The sequence below is a fragment of the Alligator sinensis genome, unplaced genomic scaffold (assembly GCF_000455745.1).
Source record: "Alligator sinensis unplaced genomic scaffold, ASM45574v1 scaffold882_1, whole genome shotgun sequence".
Classification (NCBI taxonomy): Eukaryota; Metazoa; Chordata; order Crocodylia; family Alligatoridae; genus Alligator; species Alligator sinensis.
Window position 1 is genome coordinate 256377 of NW_005842500.1, and position 21093 is coordinate 277469.

The window sequence follows — 21093 nt, forward strand, 5'->3', positions numbered from 1 at the left end:
ATATGTTGCGGGTGTGGCAGCGGTGGCAGGCAGGAAAGCAGGGAAATGACTGTGACAGGCAAGTGGCAGCAAGCGAGCGTGTGGGCACAGCAAGAGCTGGGCAGGGCTCTGTGGAGTTAAGCTGGGCTGTGCCAGCAGGGAAAGGGGGGGGAGCCAGCCTGGTTCCATAGAGCCCCTGCCAGCCCAGGCCCCGCACTCCTGCTGCCCTGCCCTGGGCACCTGCCAGCACTGGTCCCGAGACATCAGCGCAGGCCCCACGCTCCTGCCCAACCATTGCTGCACTCCACTTGCTGTCCCTTCCCCTTGCCTTCTGCAGCCATTTCCCCACTTCGCCCCTCCCCCCGGCCACTACAGCATCACACGGTTCCCAGCTGCGGTGCCGGGACCACTGGAGCCAACCCAGCCCAGCTCTAAGGACTGGGATGATTGCCCACAGTCCTTCCCTGTCTCCCTCCCCCCTTCCCTCTTATCTGAATTTTGCTCTGGCAGGGACCCTGCGGGCTGGATAGAATGGCCTAACAGGCCGTATTTTGCCTGCCCCTGATATATTGGGTGATTTAATGGTGATATAAATATTGGGTGATTGAATCAGCTATTAGATAAAAGCACCAAAAAGCCCCACTGAAGTGCCCAATCTATACAGAGCAGGGGTGGGCAAAATACGGCCCGAGGGCTGAATCTGACTTGCCAGGCTTTTCTATCCGGCAGACAGGGGCCCTAAAAAAAATTAGAAAATTAATATTTATCTGCCCCTTGCTGTCTGTCAAAGATGACAGGAGCCAGGAGCAGTAGCACCCAGGGGAAGCCAGGGCAGGCTCCTGCAACAGCAAGGCTGGCCCAGCCCTGCACCTCCATGCACTCCCCTAGCCGGAAGCCTGTCTAGCAAAGGCTTCTGGCCTGGGACCGTGGGCTGTTCCTGCCTGTGCCGGTGCAGGAAATTCAGGTAAGGAGGCAGGGAGTAGGCAGAGTAGAACTGCAGGAGATTGCCCCTGTCCTCAGGGCTGGGCCAGCTCCTGCTGCGTCTCACGGTCTGGCCACGCAGCCAGGAGTCACATGGTGCAGAGTGGTTGACGGGTGGGCAGGAAAGTAGGAAAAGTGGCAGCAGGGGCAGGGGGAGTGGAAGTCAGCAGGCATGCGGAAGCATGGGACCAGCACTGGTGTCTCAGGGCCAGCACTGACGGATCCCAGAGTGGGGCAGCAGGAGCACAGGGTGTGGGCTGGCAGGGGTCTATGGAGCTGGGCTGGGCTACAACAGCTGGGAGAAGGGGGACCTGGTCTGACTCCATAGAGCCCCTGCCAGCCAGGACCCTGTAGTCGTGCTGCCCCGCTTTGGGCCCCACTGGCGTGGGCCCAACATTCCTGTCCAGCTGTCGCTGGCTCCCACGGGCCCACTTGCTCCCAGTTTGCTGCAGCTGCCCAGAGACAGCACCATGCTAGGCTCTAGTGAGGCTCCTTCACCACCACTTGTGGGCTGCCCAGCTCGGCTGCTCCACATGGCCACTGCTGCCGCACTGGGCAGCTTGCAAGCAGCGGTGAAGGAGCCTCACCACAGCCTAGCACAGCACCATCTCCTGGCAGCTGCAGCAAACACTGTCCGGGGGTGGCAAGGGGGTGGGGGCTGCTTTCCTCTGCCCAGAGCAGCAGTTTGTTTATGCCTAGCTGCTGCTGCCGCTGTTGCTCAGCCCAGATGGGCAAGCGCAGGGTACGCAGGGTCAGGGCTGCATGCACTTGTCCCCAGCTGTACTGCGGTGCTGGGATTGGGGGGGGGACACACACGGGACTGGGAGCGAGTGGGTGCATGGGAGCCAGTGACAGATGGATAAGAGCGTGGGGCCTGTGCCGCTATCCCAGGGCCAGCGGTGGGCCCAAAGCAGGGTGGCAGGAGCAGCTGAAGTGGGGGCCGCAGGGAGTGGAGCGGTGAGCAGCGGGGCCTGTGGTTGCGGTGCAGCAAGCAGTGGGGGCGGGGGCCATGATGAGTGGCGGGGACAGTGGCACCAGCAGGTGGCGGGGGCCGCAGCAGCAGGGAGTGGCGGACAAATGTGTGGGAAGGAAAGCAGGGAAAAAGCGGTGGCGGGTGGGCGTGGAGCTCGTGCAGGTGCCCTGAGACGTGCAGGGACCCAGAGCGTAGCTGCAGGAGCACGGAGCCTGAGCACAGGGTCTGCCTGGCTGCGTCACATGAGGTTCACATGCAGTCCGCAAGAGCCTCACACAATGGAGCCAGCAGCCCGGCCCTGTCTCTCTCTCCCAGTACATGCACCATATCCATACCCCCCCCCTCCTTACACACACACACACACACACACACACACTTCCCACCACATGTACCCCCCTTACCACCCACACACAACATACAGTAGGACTGTTTTTTGACTTATTATGCAGTCACCTCTACATACACTTCCTAAACACATAAATCATTACAAAAATATTTTTAAATACAATTAAAATAACTTATAGTAGATGTTTTATATTTTTGTATATGATTTGAGTTTTTTCCAGTTTTAAGATTGCAGCACCCTTCCTCCCAAAAGGAGTACTTCCAGGGCAAGGGGAGGGACTTCTGGTGGCAAAGGTCAGGGGTTGAGGGGCAGGACTTCCAGTTCCAATATGGCAACCAGGGGCAGGGCAACTGTCAAGGGGCGGGGCTACCCTTGCAACCCTTGACAGCTCCCCAAAACTCGGTCAGTGACCCTCTGCCCAAAATAATTGCCCACCCCTGAGTGAGAGGCTGCAGAGACAGGTTGAAATCATTCACTGCTTCTTCCAGTAAAGCATGGTTTTGGGGTTTGTTTGTTTTTGTTTTTTAATGTCTGCAAGCAGCCACAATGAATATCCTCCACTTCTTCATCCCTTGTTACTACAAAGGTTGCTCAAGGTTCAATTACTATTCTTGTGCAATTATCCTTACAGTTATCTGGCCAACCCATAAACTTGCAATTAAATAATTAAATTGGTTTTAATTCACACATTTTTGGAATGTATCCTATTTCAGTTCTGCATACATCAGTTTTTCTACATAGTACCTTGTGAAACTACAAAGTACTGACCAACACTTGAAGCACATACTGACAGAAAACAGCCTTTGGAGTCTATGAAAATTTTATCCAGATCAGGATTGCAGGACAGAGATTTATATTAAAAAAAAACCCCATACAGGATAAGAACACTTACGTTCTTGCCATTTTCTCTTCATAATAGGTGGATCCATTACGACCTAAATACGAAGCCCATTTGTTAGTGCAACTCTTAAAATGGATACTGGTCAATGGCATAAGATAGGGGGCAGCAACATATAGCCCACGTTGGCTGGATCTGGGCTTTGCCTGTACTCATGCTAGGGCAAGGAGTACAGCAGTGGAGGCACAGAGTTGGGGGACTAGGGGAGAAGGCGCACAGCACAACTTAAGGCCCATGGCCCACACCAGACTGGAGCCAGGTTGTTCCAGCTCACAGTTTATAATAAAGTTGCCGGCTGCTAGTGTAAACCTTAAGCATGGCTGGCCCACAATTTTTCTGGGCCCCTCTGCAAGATAATAGTTTTGGGGGCCCCTGATGCAAATAAGCCAGCGGCAGTGGCAAGGGGGTAGTGAGGAGCCAAAGAAGTCAGCAGTGGCATTGGTGGGGAGGCCAAAGAAGCTGGCGGTGGCAGGAGGGGAGTAAAAGGGGGGGGGGGGGGGGTGGCCGGATGTGAAGGTGACTTGGCAATGCATAATGGTGGCAACCCGCCGCCCCCTTGCTATGGCACTGATTTAGAGTGTTTAGAGAGTCCCTTGGCTGTGGGGCTCCCTGCAGCCACAGGTTGCTAGACTTAAAAAATTATCAGTAACTAGTAACATATAACTTTTAGCTGCTTTAAGGAGGAAAAGAGAGAGTTGCCACTCCTGAGGATGTAACAGTTAGTTGCAGTATAACAGCTGATACATCTGCATGCTTCTATAGCCATAGAAGTGAGCTAAATTTTTGTAAGTTTCATGCCGGGTTAAAGTTACAATGGTTTTGCCACCCTTGTGTTGCTACGGGAACATGCAGACCTAACAGTTATCTCTGTATGAAATTATACTGATTTAAGGCTAACAGTTATCCCCGTCTATACCCTAAGAAGAGCAGGTGCTGATCTTAGTCTCGCAGTAAACAAGACAATGAATTTTGAAAGGGAGTTATGTACTTGCTTTTAAAATATAACTTCTTGCAAAAATCAGACACTGATTGGATGCAGAAGCAACAGAGTCCAGTAAGAGAGAGTCCCAATGAAACACAAAGTATTACCACCACATACAAAAGAACAATTACTGCAAGTGAAACATACAGTCTTGGATCTGGTTGTGATATAAAGCAGAATACTTGGCTCTTTCTTGTGAAAAATACAGTCCAAGCTATAGTTTTATCCAGACCTTTTACTGGAGAAACCAAACAATTAAAAGCACAGGTATGGACTCAAGTTGAAGATCCAGACAACTCTTGTTATGAAAAGTTAAATTTTCCTCAAGAAAAAAACCCCCAGCTCTACTGGAATACCATTAATAGGAACAGCCTAACCTGCAGTAAGTTTTTAGCATGTATCTACCTATCTCAGAATTGTTACAAACATCCCTAATTATCTCATGTTTAAGTAAGCAGAGTATTCATCTGTTTTACTTCCTCTAATTATATTGGTTAAATGGCTAACTGATAACACAGCAGCTCAGACAGCTGCTGCTGGGAGAAGCTGCTGGGGCCCTTTAACTGGTAAGCTAACTGGTTATCACTGGCTTATCAGTTAAACGATCAGATTCATTGTATAACCTTTCACATCCCTACTAGGGAGAAGGGCATTCTAAAAGAAAGAGGGATCCCCCCTCCCAGCAAATGCTCTTCCAACAATACATAACCTTTTTATAAACAGAAAGGCTTAGGGTCAAGAGCTTGTGCTGATCCCAACTGTGACAGTTTGGCAGAAGCATAAAGGTGGCCTCTCTCAAGTAGGCAGGTCCCAAATACCTTAAACCAACTAAACACTTTAAGTCCTTCGTGGAAACTGAAAAACCACTTGAGGTGCCATGAGATCTGTTTAAGGATGCCATGTGGTGTGAACACCAACGTATGACTCACAAGATCAACCCGGAGATTTAAAATAAGAACCAACAGTGTTAAAAACTTTCTAATTTGGGGTCTGAGGTCTTTGCAACAGAAAAACTGCTCTATTACTTTTCCATGGCAAAAAATTAGTGAAAGCTAAGAGCTGGCACTTTCTAAGGGGTATCTTGAGCCTAACAAGATTGAAATCCACTGGACTAATCATGTAATGACACTGGCAGTATCAGGTGAAATAGAAGCGAAAGCAGGTCGTCATAGGGATACTGAAAACATCACAGCACACAACTTCTTCATTACACATCCTGGTAGCTTCTTTATTCCTCCTAGTAGCCCCACATGCAGTGTAAGAGGAGGAGAGATAAACAAGTGTTGGAGCTTCATAAAATAATGCCTTTTGGGAGAAGGATCACTCTTTTGAACTACACAGGAAAGAAAGAACGGAGTACTTTGGAACTGCAGTTTACTCTTAATGCTCTCCAGGGGCATATTACCACCTGGGCATTCAACCACCTGGGCAAGTGTGTTAAATGCCACTAATAGAACTACAACTATCACATTAAAGGGCACTTGAGTCTAGAAGACAATTTTTATCTTGATTACTTAAAAGCACTTGATGCTTACTCTGTCCCAAACTCAAGTCTATGAAAATATGTCAAAAACTGAGGCAGATACTAGATAATGAATAGAATCTAGTAGATCTAAAAGTTGTCTTGCTGAAGCCTTCTTTCTGAATAATCCCAGAAATGGAAGATGTGATATGGGCCTCTAAATTGCCACACAAATGAATACCTGACACTGACATTCTGGCTAAAGAATAAGTTACAAATTCCTTAAGAGAAGGCAGCAGCTGCCTTCTATAATGGAAGCAAAATTACCACGAATAGTGGAATTACTATTTCCCCAAATACTTTTCCAACTGAAGACTATCCAGTCTGAAGAACTGACTAGGATGAAGTCTCATATGTTATTACAACTATGCTGCATTTTATTACTTGTGTATTGCTTCAGAACAATCATGAAAGTTTATATCACTTTTGCAAGAATTCGGATTTTCTTACCATATGATAACATATCTTCACTTGATCAATAGTGTGTTAAAAGGCAACACAACCTAGCTACAATGGATAATGCATAAATTGATGACATTTCTTAGCACTGTATGGCTTTGCCTGTAATATTTGCATCGTTCACATGAAGGTATTTTTAGCATTACTGTTGGGAAATAACTTATTCTACGCTAGTTAGGTAAGGGCTATGCAGGATACAATACAAACTACAGAACGACTAGTATTGATTATTTATTTCTCTTTCTTTTAGAAGTCTGTTCCCTAGGGCTGAAATACTGTGAATTTGTTAATCCAGTGGGAATGTTCAGTGCAATGCAGAACAGTTTGTATAATTTGTTTGGAATTAAATATTGTGCATTTAATTAAAATGAAAAATATTGGATTAGACATTTCTTAGTGAATAATGGAAAATGGGGTCCAAAACAAATGCTATTCGTGTTCTTCACATAGATAATCGAAGCAATGATTTACAAAAACAGTAACAATTTGCCCACATTATGTGAAAGAAGTATTGGGTTTAATAAAAAATTACCTTTATTTGTTTTCTTCCTTCCTTCATTTCAATAGTTGCTGCAACTTGTTTAAGTCTTCTGTTCAGTTCGGAACCTCGACCTCTAACTTCATCTGATTCAACTATCTCAGGATAATGTTGCCTCTAGAAATAAAAATATTCAACCCATTCAATTAATGCAGACTTTAATAATTAAAAAAAGTCACCAAATTTCACACCCCCGTCCCATTAGTTCTTATATCCAAGAATTAAGAACAGTAAAGTATATATATTTGTAGCAGTAACTATAGTAGGAAGAAATACAGTCAAGAGTATAGGGCATCAGCCTTGGAATCCAGAGGCCCTGGTTCAATTTACTTTTCTGTCACAGACTTCCTGTGTGACCAAAATCAAGTCTTTGGTTTCTCTGTGCCTCAGTTCACCATCTGCTGGTTCTCTGGTCTATTTTGAAAAACTTGTCCACAGGCAAAGAAACTGATTTCCTATCTTTGGAGGTATATAGATTCCCGCCCTTCATAAAAGGGTGAAAGTAAATGTCAATGGAAAAAAGTATCAGCTGAAATGGACAGGGCTTACTCCCTTCTAGATAAGATGCTTCCTTGAAATCAGCAAAAAAAAAAAAAAAAACAGAGAAAATTAACTGAATGTTCTATTTCTCATTTTGGCCGTGGTTGCCTCCAGTAGAGTCTTGCAAATAGCATGTTTGTCACTTGGCAGTCTACTTTGGTATAAAGTATTTATGCTTCACCTATTTTGAAGCAACTGTAACAGAATGAAGATTTAGCTGCTTTCTTTTCAATATAAAAAAAAATCTTTCATGACTTACAGCTCTGGGAATACCATTATGTCCTCCCTTGACATTTCTATCCATCCAATGACGTTAGCAAATCTCAAATCCTCTGAAAAAATGTCACAGGTTTCTCTTCATTGGTCTACATGGCCAGTATACCTAGTACTATTCCATCCAGAAAGTACCAATTTGAAAAACATTCTTTCGACTGTTCGCTCAGAATATCAAGATTCTGAATATGTAGATTTTTTCCAGTGTGGCCACATTCAGATAAGCGTGGCTGTGGTATGTGGTGCTGCAAACCTGTCTGAAGTGCCACACACTATACATTCAGGCATTTCCTGTGCTGCTACCTTGCAGTGCTGGGGAGGTGGGGGAGCTGACCTTGTGATCTCACAGGGTCAAAAAAACCCATGCAGAAAAAAAGTGGGGTGGTGCACATCGCGGCAGCGTGTGCTGCCCAGAACTGGAGCCTGGCCAGCTGAAGCTACACTGTGCACTGTGGCTGCAGCTTCCCTGGCCCCCAGGTAAAGCTGCTGAGGCCAGCGCAGTTGCTGGTCCCAGCCTCCCCTACCCCACCTGGGGTAACCTGACGCACACCAGAGGGCACATGGCACAGGCATTCCTTGGGGACATCTAGCAGTGGCACAAGGTGTGCCGCTGCTACTTGTCCACGGGGAACCAAATGTCTGCACTCATCTGGATGTAGCCTGTGACTCAACATACTTTATGCCAAAGTTCCTCTGTACCAAAGACGCTGTATACAGTAACAGCATTTTGAAGGAGCCAGAAGTTGGAAATAGCTTTTATTCCAGATGTGATTTGGCCCCCACTGTATATTAGCACTAAAAACTGTCTTGACACAGCATACCGGAACACACTCACTATGTATGACAACTAGTGCAAAAGCAGTAAGTCACTTGACTGAAAATTCAACTGCTCATCAAATCCAAACTGTTTTTCACGTTGCGTAAAATATCCATCCAGCCTACTATGTAGGAATAAGGCTCAAGAACAGACACAATTTACAGAGACCACGAAGGTCCCATCAGCAGTACAGAGCCAATTTATATCTTGGGAGGCCTAGCATCTACCTCCAAGTCTGAATTAGTCCTCTACTTGGCACTGATCGCTTGAAACATATTGTGTTTCAGTGGTTTTAATGTGAACAGTTATTTGACCCTGTAACCTTCCAAGATTTTGATTTAAGGAATACCAGAAGGTCTCAGATCCCACATAACCATTTTTGAGCAGATCACATATGCAAAAACACTGTGATACTCTAGATCAGGGATGGGCAAAATACACCCCATGGGCTGCATCTGGCCCACCAGGCAGTTTCATTTGGCCTGCGGGTGCCTACCAATTATTTGTATCCCACCCAGCCCTCATGCTTTGCTCCCACACTCCTGTGCGGGAGGGCCCTGGCCACACTTACAGCTTCTGGGCAAGAGAGCTGCTGCCACTGCTGCAGCCACCAGGAAACCTGCTCAGCTTCCCCGGCCTCCAGTGGCTCCTCCTGTGCCCCTGCTGCAGTGCCTGCTCCAGGCACCAGATAGGGAAGCTGCAGCTGGGCAGGAATGTGGAGCTTGGGGCCCATACCCAGCAGGAGCACAGCGATTAGGTGGGCAGGGTATGGGTGTGTGTGTGTGGGGAAGGGGGGGCTCATGGGGTGTGAGGGAGGGAAAGGGGGCATGTGGGGACCTCCCCATGGCACACAGCCCCTGCCAGAGGCAGCAGTAGCAGGCCCTCAGGGTGCTTTAGGCTTGTGCAGGCAGCACGTGGCTCCAGCCACTTCTGGAAGTGGCATGTAGTGGCAAGGAGTGGAGCCAAGCCAGCCTGCCTCTATTGCACGGGGCTCACATGGAGCTACAGGGACTCATGCGCCACCAGGGGGAAGCCCTGTGTGATGTAGCTGGCTGCCTTCCCTGCTCCCTGACACCATGTGCAGCTCACGGGACTCCACCAGAAGTGAAGGGGAGCCCTGCAGGGAAGGCACCCAGCTCCGTCGGACCGAGTTTCCTGCCAGTGGCGCAAGTCCCCAGAGCTGCATGTGAACCCCATGCGACAGAAGCAGGCTGGCCTGGCTCCACTCCTTGCTGCCATGTGCAGCTCCTGGAACTGGATGGAGCTGTGCACCACCAGGCAGCTGCACCTGCATGGGCCACAAGCACCGCAAGGCCCACCACCTACTGCAGCTGCCACCAGCAGGGGCTGTGCACCAGGGTGGGGGAGCAGAGATCCCCACACCCCCCATCCTCCTTCACACCCCACAATCCCCACACACCCTACACCACCACCACACACAACCACACCCTCTTACAAACCTCATAGCTGGTATGAGAGGCTTCATACCAGCTATGAACTGACTGCCCAGAGGAGTTTTCCATCTATTGACTCCTCTGTGAAATCCTAGGAAATATGAACTTTAATTTCTAACCAGGAGAACGTCTAGTCTTTTCTCCAATGCCTGATGAAGGGTGTTTGTGCCCAAAAGCTTGTAATTAAAGAATTTTTTTTTGCAAAAATCTTGTTGGTCTAATAAGAGATATCATCTCTACTGAGTCCTGATTGCCTTTTCCTCTAGACTAATAGGGATACAACCTGGGTACCTGATTCCAAGTTACATACCCTTTCCGCTACACAGTATTCGTATAAACTTAGGAGAACATACACTTGGAGACAACCAACAGGAAACAATTTTGGCTCAATTTCAGCAATTACATACAATTCAAAGCATTAAAAAAAATAAGTTTTGAAAAGAACAGTTTCCTTAGGGAATTACATGGAGGCTTGAATTGTTGCTGTCAAGATGACATCTTTGGTTAACCAACAAAAAGGAATGGACAGTTCAGGGAATTAGAAGCAGAAAGGCATGCTATTAGTTACTGTTCAGGCAACTGAACAGCTAAAAGAGTTGTACTCAGTTCAGAACATAAACCAAATGTTTGTTTTAGAGGTGCACTGACACATCAGTCCAATATCGGACTGGTACCAATATGAAGAGAATTGTCTACATCCGATATTGGCCCTATGGGGCCAATAATTTGGCCGATAAATGCTCATGCTACACAAGGTGGCAGATCAATGCCCCTGCGGTGAGGGAGGGGACAGGCACTGCCTAGCCATGGCGGGGGGCACAAGATGGAGCCACGGCTTGTGGGGTGGGGGTGGCTCCCGCCACTGCTTGCACCCCAGGAGAGTGGGGACAGGGGGGTGCTCCTGGATCTGTGCAGGGTGGGGTGGGTGGTAGCTGCAGGGTAGAGCTGGAGCCGGCACTGAGCAAGGCTCTTCTCGCCAGGGGCTGGGCTCAGAGCAGGCTCCAGTGGCACTGGGAGGAGGCTGTAGCCACCCCAAATTTCGCTGGAGCTCCACTCCCAGCCCCGCACCACTGCCCAGCACAGCCCCAGCTTTTCCTGATGCTTGGGTGGAGGCCGGGTGTTCGGCTGGGGCTGTGCTGAGCGGGCAGCAGCGTGGGGCTGGGAGTAGAGATGCAGTGAAATTTGGGGTGGCCGCAGCCTCCTCCCAGCACCACTGGAGCCTGCTCTGAGCCCAGCCCCCGGCAAGAAGAGCCCCGTGCAGCGCCGGCTCCAGCTCCACCCCGCAGCTGACACCCGCCCCGCGCAGATCCAGGGTCTCCCCCTGCCGTCCCCGTTGTCCCAGGGTGCAAGCAGCAGCAGGAACCAACCCCACCCCACAAGCCATGGCTCTATTGTGTGCCCCCCACCGCAGCACAAGTGCCGCACAGCCATGCTCCGGCTCCAGCCTGCAGCTGCAGACCATCCCGCGCCGTGCAGATCCAGGGGGCACATGCCCCCTCCCCCCCGGGGTGCAAGCAGCTGCAGGAGCTGCCCCCACCCTATGAGCCGTGCCTCCTCCCTGCAGGGCCTCCCGCCCCAGGTAGGCAGCCCCTGCCCCTTCCCTCACCGCAGGGGGCCTTGATCTGTCCCCCAGCCCCTTCCCTCCCTTCTCCCCCTCCACCACACCAGACTTTCCACCTGATGGCAGCTGTATCTGATATCGTATTGGTATCAGCTATTGGTATCGGCCCCCAAAATCTCTATCGGTGCAGCCCTATTTATTTTATAACACTAATCTTTGCCAAGCCTTCAGAGAAGCTTTTTTTAAACAGTTTTACCAACCTAACACATGTATATTTAAAACACAAGGAGGTGTCATTATATATCTGCCATCCAATTAACTATAAGTAGGAACATTTACTTAAAAAAAGAAATCTTACCAGATATGCCATTCTATGTTTAGCACCATAAACATGCATGAACATGTTACTCAATCCTGTTTGGCAGTGACACAGCTGACATTCATAGAGAACAGGGAAATTGTCTTTTGAGCGGTATTCAATTATATAATCAAGTCCTGCATTACAGAAAGAAAACATTGTAAAATGCAGGATCTAGTGAAAATCCGTACTCCATTTTAATACTCACAAAATAAAGTAAAAAAAAAAAAAAAGTGTAATACTAAAGAAACCCGTCACTTCAACTTTGAAAATCTTGCCAGTAATTTGAGAGGTGCACAACTCAAGGTTTCAGAACAACCCCTCATGAAAGTGAGGTCCCTTTAAAAGCCCACCATGAGATATTCAACTTCAAGAATATTCAATGGTAACTGCAAGAACTCTTGCCAGTAATATATGTACTTACATATACCATACTGGCAAGCCACCTGATGTGTGAGATTTCATAAATGTGAATTTGGGTAATGCAATATTTACTCAAATACAAGATGACCCTGAATATAAATAAAGGGTTTAACTAAAGCCCCAATGATTAGATTCTATATATGGAAAATTTATAAATTTGTTACAATTTTCCAGGTACGGAACATTATTGGAGGTCTGCCTTGGTTTTGCCCCCTCCCACTCCTACCACCGGGAAAATAAATCTGGGCTGCCAAGCAGTCCCCTTATCCTCTGTGCCCCTTCCCTCCCCCAACTTCTTCCCCCTGCAGCCCCTTCTCTCCCTCCTTTCCGTCAGACCCTGCTCTCCCTGAGCACACAGAAGTAAGGGGCATTTTTGAAAACACAGATTTTGAAATAAACATACCTATAGTAACTTGTATAAGCTAGGAGATGCTAGAGATGACTAAAATGGATTCAGTAGGCTGATACTGCTGGGGACAATGAAGGTTTGTGTGCTTGATATGAATTATCTAATCCAGATACTGAGCAACTTGGATTGGAAAGTAACATTTAGGAATGAGACTTCATACCAAAAATTCTGGGAGACATACAAAAGATGTCGGGAAGACCCTGTCCTGACAGTTTGATTTTGGGGATGCTGAGGATACCCAAGAAAGAGTAATCACCATTAAGATGCATATGAACTTTATTGCAGAGGAGGCTGTAAGATTTTTGGTTATTGTGGCACTGTGAGAGTGAAGAACATGGACAAGGTCAGAAACCCAGATCAGGTGTGGACCAGAGCCTGGAGGGGCCACGTATTACTCTGGGTGGATTTAGTAGGGGCAGGTGGAGTACAACACCTGCCTCTGGGAATTGCCTTAGGGCCCCACAAAGGACTGATGATTTACTATGGACAGACAAAGTTATGTTTGAGGTGCAAGAAGGAAGGGCATTTGGCAGTGACCTGCCCATATGAGATTTGCATAGTGTGCTTGAAAGAAGGGTCATGGAGTGCAAGAGTGTAAGAAGGAACGGAAGTGTAATTTTTGCAGGAAATCAGGTCATGTGTGCTCTGCACCTGTCCCAGATCATTTTCAAATACAGTCAATAGAATGGAGAATGGAGGTCACAAGGGTTAAGGAAAAGGGTAGGAGGTGGGGGAAGAAGCAAGAGAAAGAGGAGGAGGCGGCCAATGATGCAGAGTGGTCTGAAGGATGCGTGAAGCAAATTTGAGTGGCAGGTGTTTGAAAAGATACAAAGGAAACAGACAATGGGAGTTTCCTCTCAAGTCCTCCCCCTGGACCCACTCCAAGCTCTTGGGTTCAACAGGGCCTGCAGAGGAAAGCCAAAGCCTCATTGGGGTACAGTTCTTAGATGAAGGCCAAATATAAAGTTTGTTATGTGCAATGGACATGGTGAAAAGAGAAGGTAGAGGAGGAAGAACACAAAAGAAGAAAGAATCCGTCTCAAGTTTGAAATCAGTAGTGAAGTCATGCCCAGATCTGAATCTCAGTACATCGATTGGACTTGGATGACCATATTTATCCCAAGATATTACCCATCATCCTCCACCATAGGGTTGCTTTCCATAGTTCTTCCAATGTCCATGCCTTCTCCAGCTGATGCCACTCATTTTCCTACAAGCTCACCTCTAACCTCACCAAAAATGAGTCACGGGCTTTGTGATATAACGCTTGGGCGGACTATAAATTTTGGTACAACTCCTTCACTGAGCTCAGTGTCTCGTCTGTCTTTGTTGGTTACACTCCCTTCTCATCCTGCACTGCCATAATACTTTTTTCTCTACTTCAGGCAAAGTAAGAGGGCCATTCTTCTTCCTCTATCCAGGCAGCCTTTGCAAGGAAGATGTTTCTGTCTTTTCTCTCCAAACCACTCCTTCAATAGGTTCTTTGTGTCTCTTGACTTCCTCTGCTACTGAGAATCCCTTTTCCGCCAGCTGTAAGAGACACTGCAGACTCCATTGCAGTCTCCTAAATTTCTTCCATTTTCCCAGGTCCTTCTTTTCCCCACAGTCTGAAGAAAGATTTGGGTTCTTAACATCTTCCCACCATCTCACTCTGTTTGTATCCCTGCCTTTCACTGCTTCTGATTCTTCATATAGTGGCTCCCATACCATCTGCACATTTATTTGCCTTCCAGTAGTCTTGTATTTAACTTCTACTGCCCTCTACCCAGTGTTCCTTGCTCTCCCACTTCCAGCACCATTCTCAGTAGCAGGTGGTGCAAGAACACCAATATTCTCTCTATTGCTTGAACATTCCAGTCTACAGACCTAAAAGCAAAGTCAATTTGGAACCACAAATAGCCTGCCACATCCACTCTAGTGAACCTGCTCTCAACTCCAGGTGAGTTTAGAAGAGAGTTTGTAGGAAAACGAGAGGCATCAGCTAAAGAAGGTGTGGACATTGGAAGAACTATGGAAAGCAACCCAAACCTTCAAGACAGGAAAGGCTCCAGGGAACAACAGGCTCCTGGCAGAATTTTACAAGACTTTCTGGGACATACTAAGCCTGGACCTGTTGGCAGTGTTCCAGGAGTGTCTGGAGAGGGAGCAGCTCAGGGGAGGTATAGACACAGGAATAATAATGCTATTACACAAGAAGAGAGAATGGGAAAAGTTGGAGAACTGGAGGCCAAGCATCTTATCAAACTTAGATTATAAAATAATGCCAAACTTTTTACAAACAGATTAAAAAAAGTTGTGGGAAAGATGGGTCTACAGTGACCAGGTTTGTGCAATCCCTGACAGAGTAGTAACTAAAACACTGCTGCTGATAAGATACATGTTTGTTACTGTCAAGAACAAGGATTGAATGTGGAATTCCTGAATCTCAATTTGGAAAAAGTAAGGGTGGAGCAGAAGTTCCTGTTTAGCCCGCTGAACAACATGGGGGTACCACCAAAGTTTCCAAGTTGGATTGACACTTTATACAAAGGAGCATGGTATAGGGTAGGAGTAAATGGTCATCTAATGAAGAAAGTCAAGGTTAGATTAGGCATGAGACAGGGGTGCCCCAAGTCACCATTCCTATTCACCTGCACCATCGAGCTGTTGGAACAGAGGATTAGGACAGACTGCATGATCAAGGGTGTGCCAATCCCCAAAGGAAAGGACATACAAGCAAAATGCATGATGTATATGGATGATGTCAATATCTTAGCAAGAGGCAGTGTATCCCTAAAATGGAGAATAAGACATACATATGAACGTGAAAAGGCATCGGGGCAAAACTAAACATACAAAAAAAGTAAGTGCCTGGTGGTAGGGAAGATGAAAGAAATGGGAAAACTGGGGTCACACGTCATAATGGACTGGGAGTGGAGGTGAACATGTGATCAACAGGTGAAGGGGCCTGGGAGAAGATGAAAGGGAAGGTAAAACCAGAACTGGGGAGCTGATGACTACAAACTGTTGATGGCAGGGTGAGTAAATGTAATTAAGGCAGTGGTACTCCCAGTCCTACTGTATGTAGGTGTGGTGTTCCCTCCATCATGGACCACCGTCTAGGTTTCAACAGGAACTAATAGTATTCTTTTGGAAAGCCAAGAGGGAAAGTCTTAGGAGAATAGCACTATACAAGGAAAAACTGAATGAAAGATGGGGCTTCCCAGATGTGTATCTGTTTATGTGGAGTATGTCAGACTATGCTGCAAAGGACGGGTAAAAGAGGGTACCAAATGGGCTGGGTTTGTCTGATACAGTATAGGGATGTTATTGCATAAATATAATGTATATAAAAGGTCACTCTCACAGCCCTGGGCCTAGATAATGCCACCAATGTATGAAAAGACTGTAAAATTTGTGAATTGGTAATGGATAAAGATGATAGCCATAAGAGAGTTGGTGGACTATTAAAAAAAAATCAAAGCCTGAGTCAGGGAAAAGGAGACTGTGTCCCCAGTTGGGAGATTCATAGAAGTAGAAGCATGGACAATTTGGAAGGGTGTTTTTGACAAAAGCTTACAGAAGCAGCACCAGGACTTCAGTTGGCTGCTAGCACATCGGATTGTAATGGAACTCCTATACAATCCCCAACTGTTACCAGTACAGAACAGCAGAATGCCCCAGACAAACATAGCAGGAAAAAAAGGATGTGGCATGTGATGCAGGAGTGTCATTTCACCAAAATGGTCTGGGGGAAGGCAGAGAAACTCCACAATTTGCCTCCTTAGCTGGGTGCTAAGGGGCAAATCATGCTAGAAGCAGCTGAATGTGGAACGTGGGCTGGAACCCAGAGGAAGGACGGAGGAAGAATATGGACAGCTGTAGTGAGCTTTTGCATGGCATTGTGGAAGGCAAGAAACCCACTCTTGCAACAACTGCAACTCTCTGAAGAAGATACCTTACACATTTGGGCTTAAGCAAACTGGGGTGGTATTTCTGGCAAGACACCAGATACAAGCTCATGGAAGAATGTTTTAAGTTTCAATACTGAGTTTTGTTGGCCTGATGTAGACTTTTTTTCTGTAATGCAATGTAGGCTGATGAAAGCAAGTTAAGTTGAAAGCAGGTTTTTAAAGTTTTTGATACTTTAATAATAATAATAATAAAAAGTTTCCATCAGTATGTTTGTACAATATGGGCCATGTGTTTTATAGTCATGCTCAGTGTTGGATGCATTAATCAGCTTCATAGTTGGTTTCCATTACTGAGCACATGCTGCTTTTGGCAGCAGTTTAATGGTAGACAATACAATTAGTAAGTTTTCTTGTATGTGAATGAGGGGCTTTCCCCACCAATACTGATTTTGAAGGGGGGGGGGGGGGGGTGTCTCATCTTGTATTTGAGTAAATATAGTATGTTTAGATGATTCAATCCCTCTGCAAATTTAACATACTTGAAAGCAGTGGTCACCAACTAATCGATCTCGATCGACTGGTTGATTGTGAAGCCTCTGACAATCTATCTCAGTCTGTCAGAGGCTCCATGATTGGGAGTGGCAGGACACACGTGGCTGGGCTGAGCCATGCCCCCTGCCACCTGGGGTGGGCTGGATGAGTGGGGTCAGAGCCTGGGCAGCTTGTCTGGGAGGTGGCGGGGAGGGATGGTAGATCCTGGGTGCCAAAAAGTAATCTTCACCATAAAAATGTTGGAGACCACTGTTTTAAAGGCATTTAGTTATAGCATGGAACAAAAAAGCTCACCAAGTGCAGGTTCCGAATCTTTACATGTATTAAGCTGTTCTTCCAGGGTTTGTCCTTGAAACTTTTCTGGCTCGGTTTGAACTATAAAATATAAGCATGTCACTGAAATTTGGTATAAATCCCCTTCACCACAGCAACAATCATGATACATTATTCATCATTGTCTACCCTGATACTTTTAAGAACAGTGTTAATTGAAAAAAAGAAGTAGTGCCCACTATTTCAGCCATGGATTGAAGTTTGCTAACAAATCCAGGCAACTTAATTCCTTTTCTGAAATGCCCTGCAGGAAGCAAAGCAAAGACACATTAGACAAAACCAGCCTATATAGTGAATGATCACTCCTGAAATCCTATTCACATTTTATCTTCCCTTATAAAACCCTTCTGTAGTATGTGTGTTAAGTAGAGAATAATAAAGACAGTACAATAAATAAAAGCAAATTACAAATTTCCTATTAAACCTAGCTATTTTTCATACTGTTAGAGGTAATGAGTTTTCACCTTTTCTTGAAATTCACAAGTAAAATGCACACTTAATGTTTTTCTACACTTCATTAGATAAGGCAATTAACTTACCATAATCAGGAAGTTTTACAGGAGCTTTTGCTTGATCTCCTGAACCACTGACCGTTTTAACTAAAGAAATAAATTTAAAAAAAGCCAAATCAACATTTCTGAAAATGCTTCTTGCCCAGGAAGAATCTAGTTATGGAGACTGGACATGAACCATGAACATGAACTATGTTATCAAAGAAGCAGGCTTTTATTGATGTTGAGCATTAAAAATTATTTAATTTTAAATATTTTGTTGCTGCTGAATTCTGTGTACCATAAATTAGGTCTGGTGGCAACACCTGAATATTTCACAGAATTATAGAATCAAAGGACTGGAAGGGACCTGCAAGATCATCAAGTTCAGTCCCCTGCCATGGGCAGGTTATTGGGCTCAAACAAGCTCAATGAAGTGCTTATCCAGCCTCCTCTTGAACACCTCCAAGAATGGCAACTGCACCACCTCTCCTGGGAGTGTGTTCCACATTCTCGTTACCCTTACAGAAAGGAAGTTTTTCCTTCTGTCCAGCCTAAGTTTTCCTCAATTAGCTTGTGCCCATTGGATCTCATCCTCCCAAGGGGTGCCTTCTTAAAGAGTTGCTCCCCTAGATCTTGGTGCTCACTCCTGACATACTTGTACATGGCTATTGAGTCACCTCTCAGTCTTCTCTTACTCAGACTGAACATACCCAGTTCTCAGAGTCTCTCCTCATAGGGCCTACCCTCCAGGCCCCTGATCATATGGGTGGCCCATCTCTGTACCCTCTCAAACTTATCCACATCCTTCCTGAAGTGCGGTGCCCAGAACTGGACACAGTACTCCAGCTATGGCCTCACAAACACTGAATAGAGAGGGAGAAGCACCTCCCTGGATCTACTGGCAACACACTGGCTGATGCACACCAGAGTTCTATTTGCCCTGCTAGTGACTTCATTGCACTGTTGGCTCATGTTTATCTTCTGGTCAATTGTCACCTCCATGCCCCATTTGGATGCTGTGCCAGCCAGTGGACCACCATTCATCATGTAGTTATGGTGAAGATTTTTTCTACCCAGATGAAGGACCCGGCACTTTTCCCTGTTGAACTTCATCTGATTCCATTCACCCCATAGGACCAATCTGTCAACATCATCCTGGATCCTTACCCTATCCTCAGATGTGCCCACATTTTCCCCACAGTTTAGTGTCATCTGCAAACTTAATCATTGTTCTTTCCACCCCTTCATCCAAGTCTTTGATAAAGATGTTAAAGAGCATGGGTCCATGCACCGATCCCTGGGAGACACGATTGGAGACAGCCCTCGAGGATGAGGCCATCCCATCAATTACAACTCTCTGGGATTGGCCTCTAAGCCAGTTGTCTATCCACCTCACTGTAGACTGATCTAGGCCAGTACCCTCGTTTAATTGAGAGAATCTCATGGGAAACAGAATCAAAGGCTTTACTGAAGTCTAGGTAAAGGATACCAAACTCATGTCCCTTGTCCAGCTGGTTAGTTACCTGGTCATAAAAGGACGCCAGGTTTGTTAGGAATGACCTACCCTTGAAAGGCCGTGCTGGTTGTTTTTTAATACCCCATCAATTACAAGCTGGTAATTGATGGCCTCCTTAATTTTTTCAAAATTTTTTCCCAGGACTGAAGTCAGAAGGACTGGTCTATAGTTTGCAGGGTCATCCCTCTTCCCTTTCTTAAAGATAGGTAACATGTTGGCCCTCTTCCAGTCATTCAGGACCACTCCCAAGTTCCACTACACTTCGAACAGCTTTGTCAGAGGCCCTGCTATGTGCTCAGCCAGTTCTTTCAGGACTCTCAGATGCAGGTCATCCGGCCCAGCAGACTTGAAAAACATCCAAATGTTCTAAGAGTACTCTCATCTCTTTAGGACTGATTTAATGTGGTCTGTTATCTTCACTATATTCCCTGGGCCTCTGGACAGGTGAACAGCTCCATCTGATTTCAGGAATACGATGTGAAGTAAGTATTTAGGAGCTTTGCCTTTTCACAGGGATTAACTGTGGGGTGTCCCTCCGTATTCAGTAGGGGTCCCACAGTGGAGCTCAATTTTTTCTCTCTCCTTACGTACCTATAGAAGGACTTTTTGTTGTCCTTTATTTCAATTGCTAGCTTGATCTCCATGCCTGCCTTGGCTTTCTGTGTCTCATACCTCCAGACCCTGGCTATATAAAAATGTACTCCGCTCTGCTTGCTGAACCATTTTTTCATTGCTTATATGCTTCTTTTTTCTTTTTCAATAGTTCCCTAATATCCCAGTTGAGCCAAGCAGGTCATTTGCAATAAGGGATGACAATAATAACCAACCTAAAATATTAGGTTATTAAACATACAGAAAAGTATTGTTCTAACTAATGAGATTTTAAAAAAATATTTGTAAACTAACTGGAACACATACGTGGTCACAAAATTTAGAAGTCTACTGAATTCTTTAAGCCCTATAGATAGTTCAGGTCTCAAAGGCCTCTGACAATTAATCCATTTTTGGTGTAGGATTATAACAATAATCCCACATTAACTGTTGCATTCACAATAATTACAATGCATTACTTTAAATTCTCAAGCTCCAGACTGACCACCCTTGGCTCATGCAAGAAAAGCCACTGAATACTCAGAAGAGCTAGGAATAAAGGACTGGGTCTAAAATGACTATTTTTGATAAGCTTGCTTCTGGTTTTGTACAAATATTTATAAAACATAACATACTGCTTTAGTGAAAACAAAAGAAAGATAAGTTAGCACTTACCAATGCCATGGGCTTTTAGAGCTTCTTCAACCTGAATTGATGAGAGATTTTTTCCCGAAGGGAAAAAAATTACTTAACATTTATTCCGAAATTTATACATCTGAAGTGATGAGTGCCTGAGCACGCGCGCACACACACACAAAAATCTTATTTAACAATTCAAACTTGTGTAGGTATTCAAGATGGTTATCCAAAATGCACAAGATAAAACAAGGACAACACTTCAAAAGGGCAGATTTCAACAAATTTATCTAACAGATAAGTATTTACAACTTTTCCTTTGCTGTATTATCCTGTTTAGCTTAACAATTTTCTATGCCTGTATTTAATCTTATGTCATGTCCCTTTCTAGCTGACTATAGCTTGAAACTCTGGAACAAACATCAACTCTATTCTTACTGAACCAAAGACCAAGGTAGCTAAACTGGCAGCAACTTTTTTATAAAAGTATTGCTGTAAAAAAGGTCCACTGTACTACACATGTAGAATTAGTACATAAAAAATAAAAATATTAAACCCCTTTTTC

At 45.7% G+C, this 21093-nt stretch overlaps 1 protein-coding gene across 1 annotated transcript in view; it reads right to left on the reverse strand.

Moving 5' to 3' along the window:
• The window catches only part of LOC102380924, a 58040-nt gene that overhangs the window by 29950 nt on the left and 6997 nt on the right, over positions 1-21093 (reverse strand). Inside the window, exons 3-8 of the mRNA XM_014523511.2 lie at positions 20568-20598; positions 17831-17890; positions 17253-17333; positions 11682-11818; positions 6673-6795; positions 3172-3214 (exon numbers count right to left, since the gene is read on the reverse strand). Of these exons, the coding sequence (XP_014378997.1) occupies positions 3172-3214; positions 6673-6795; positions 11682-11818; positions 17253-17333; positions 17831-17890; positions 20568-20598 (475 nt within the window). The remainder of the gene's footprint in view (positions 1-3171; positions 3215-6672; positions 6796-11681; positions 11819-17252; positions 17334-17830; positions 17891-20567; positions 20599-21093) is intronic.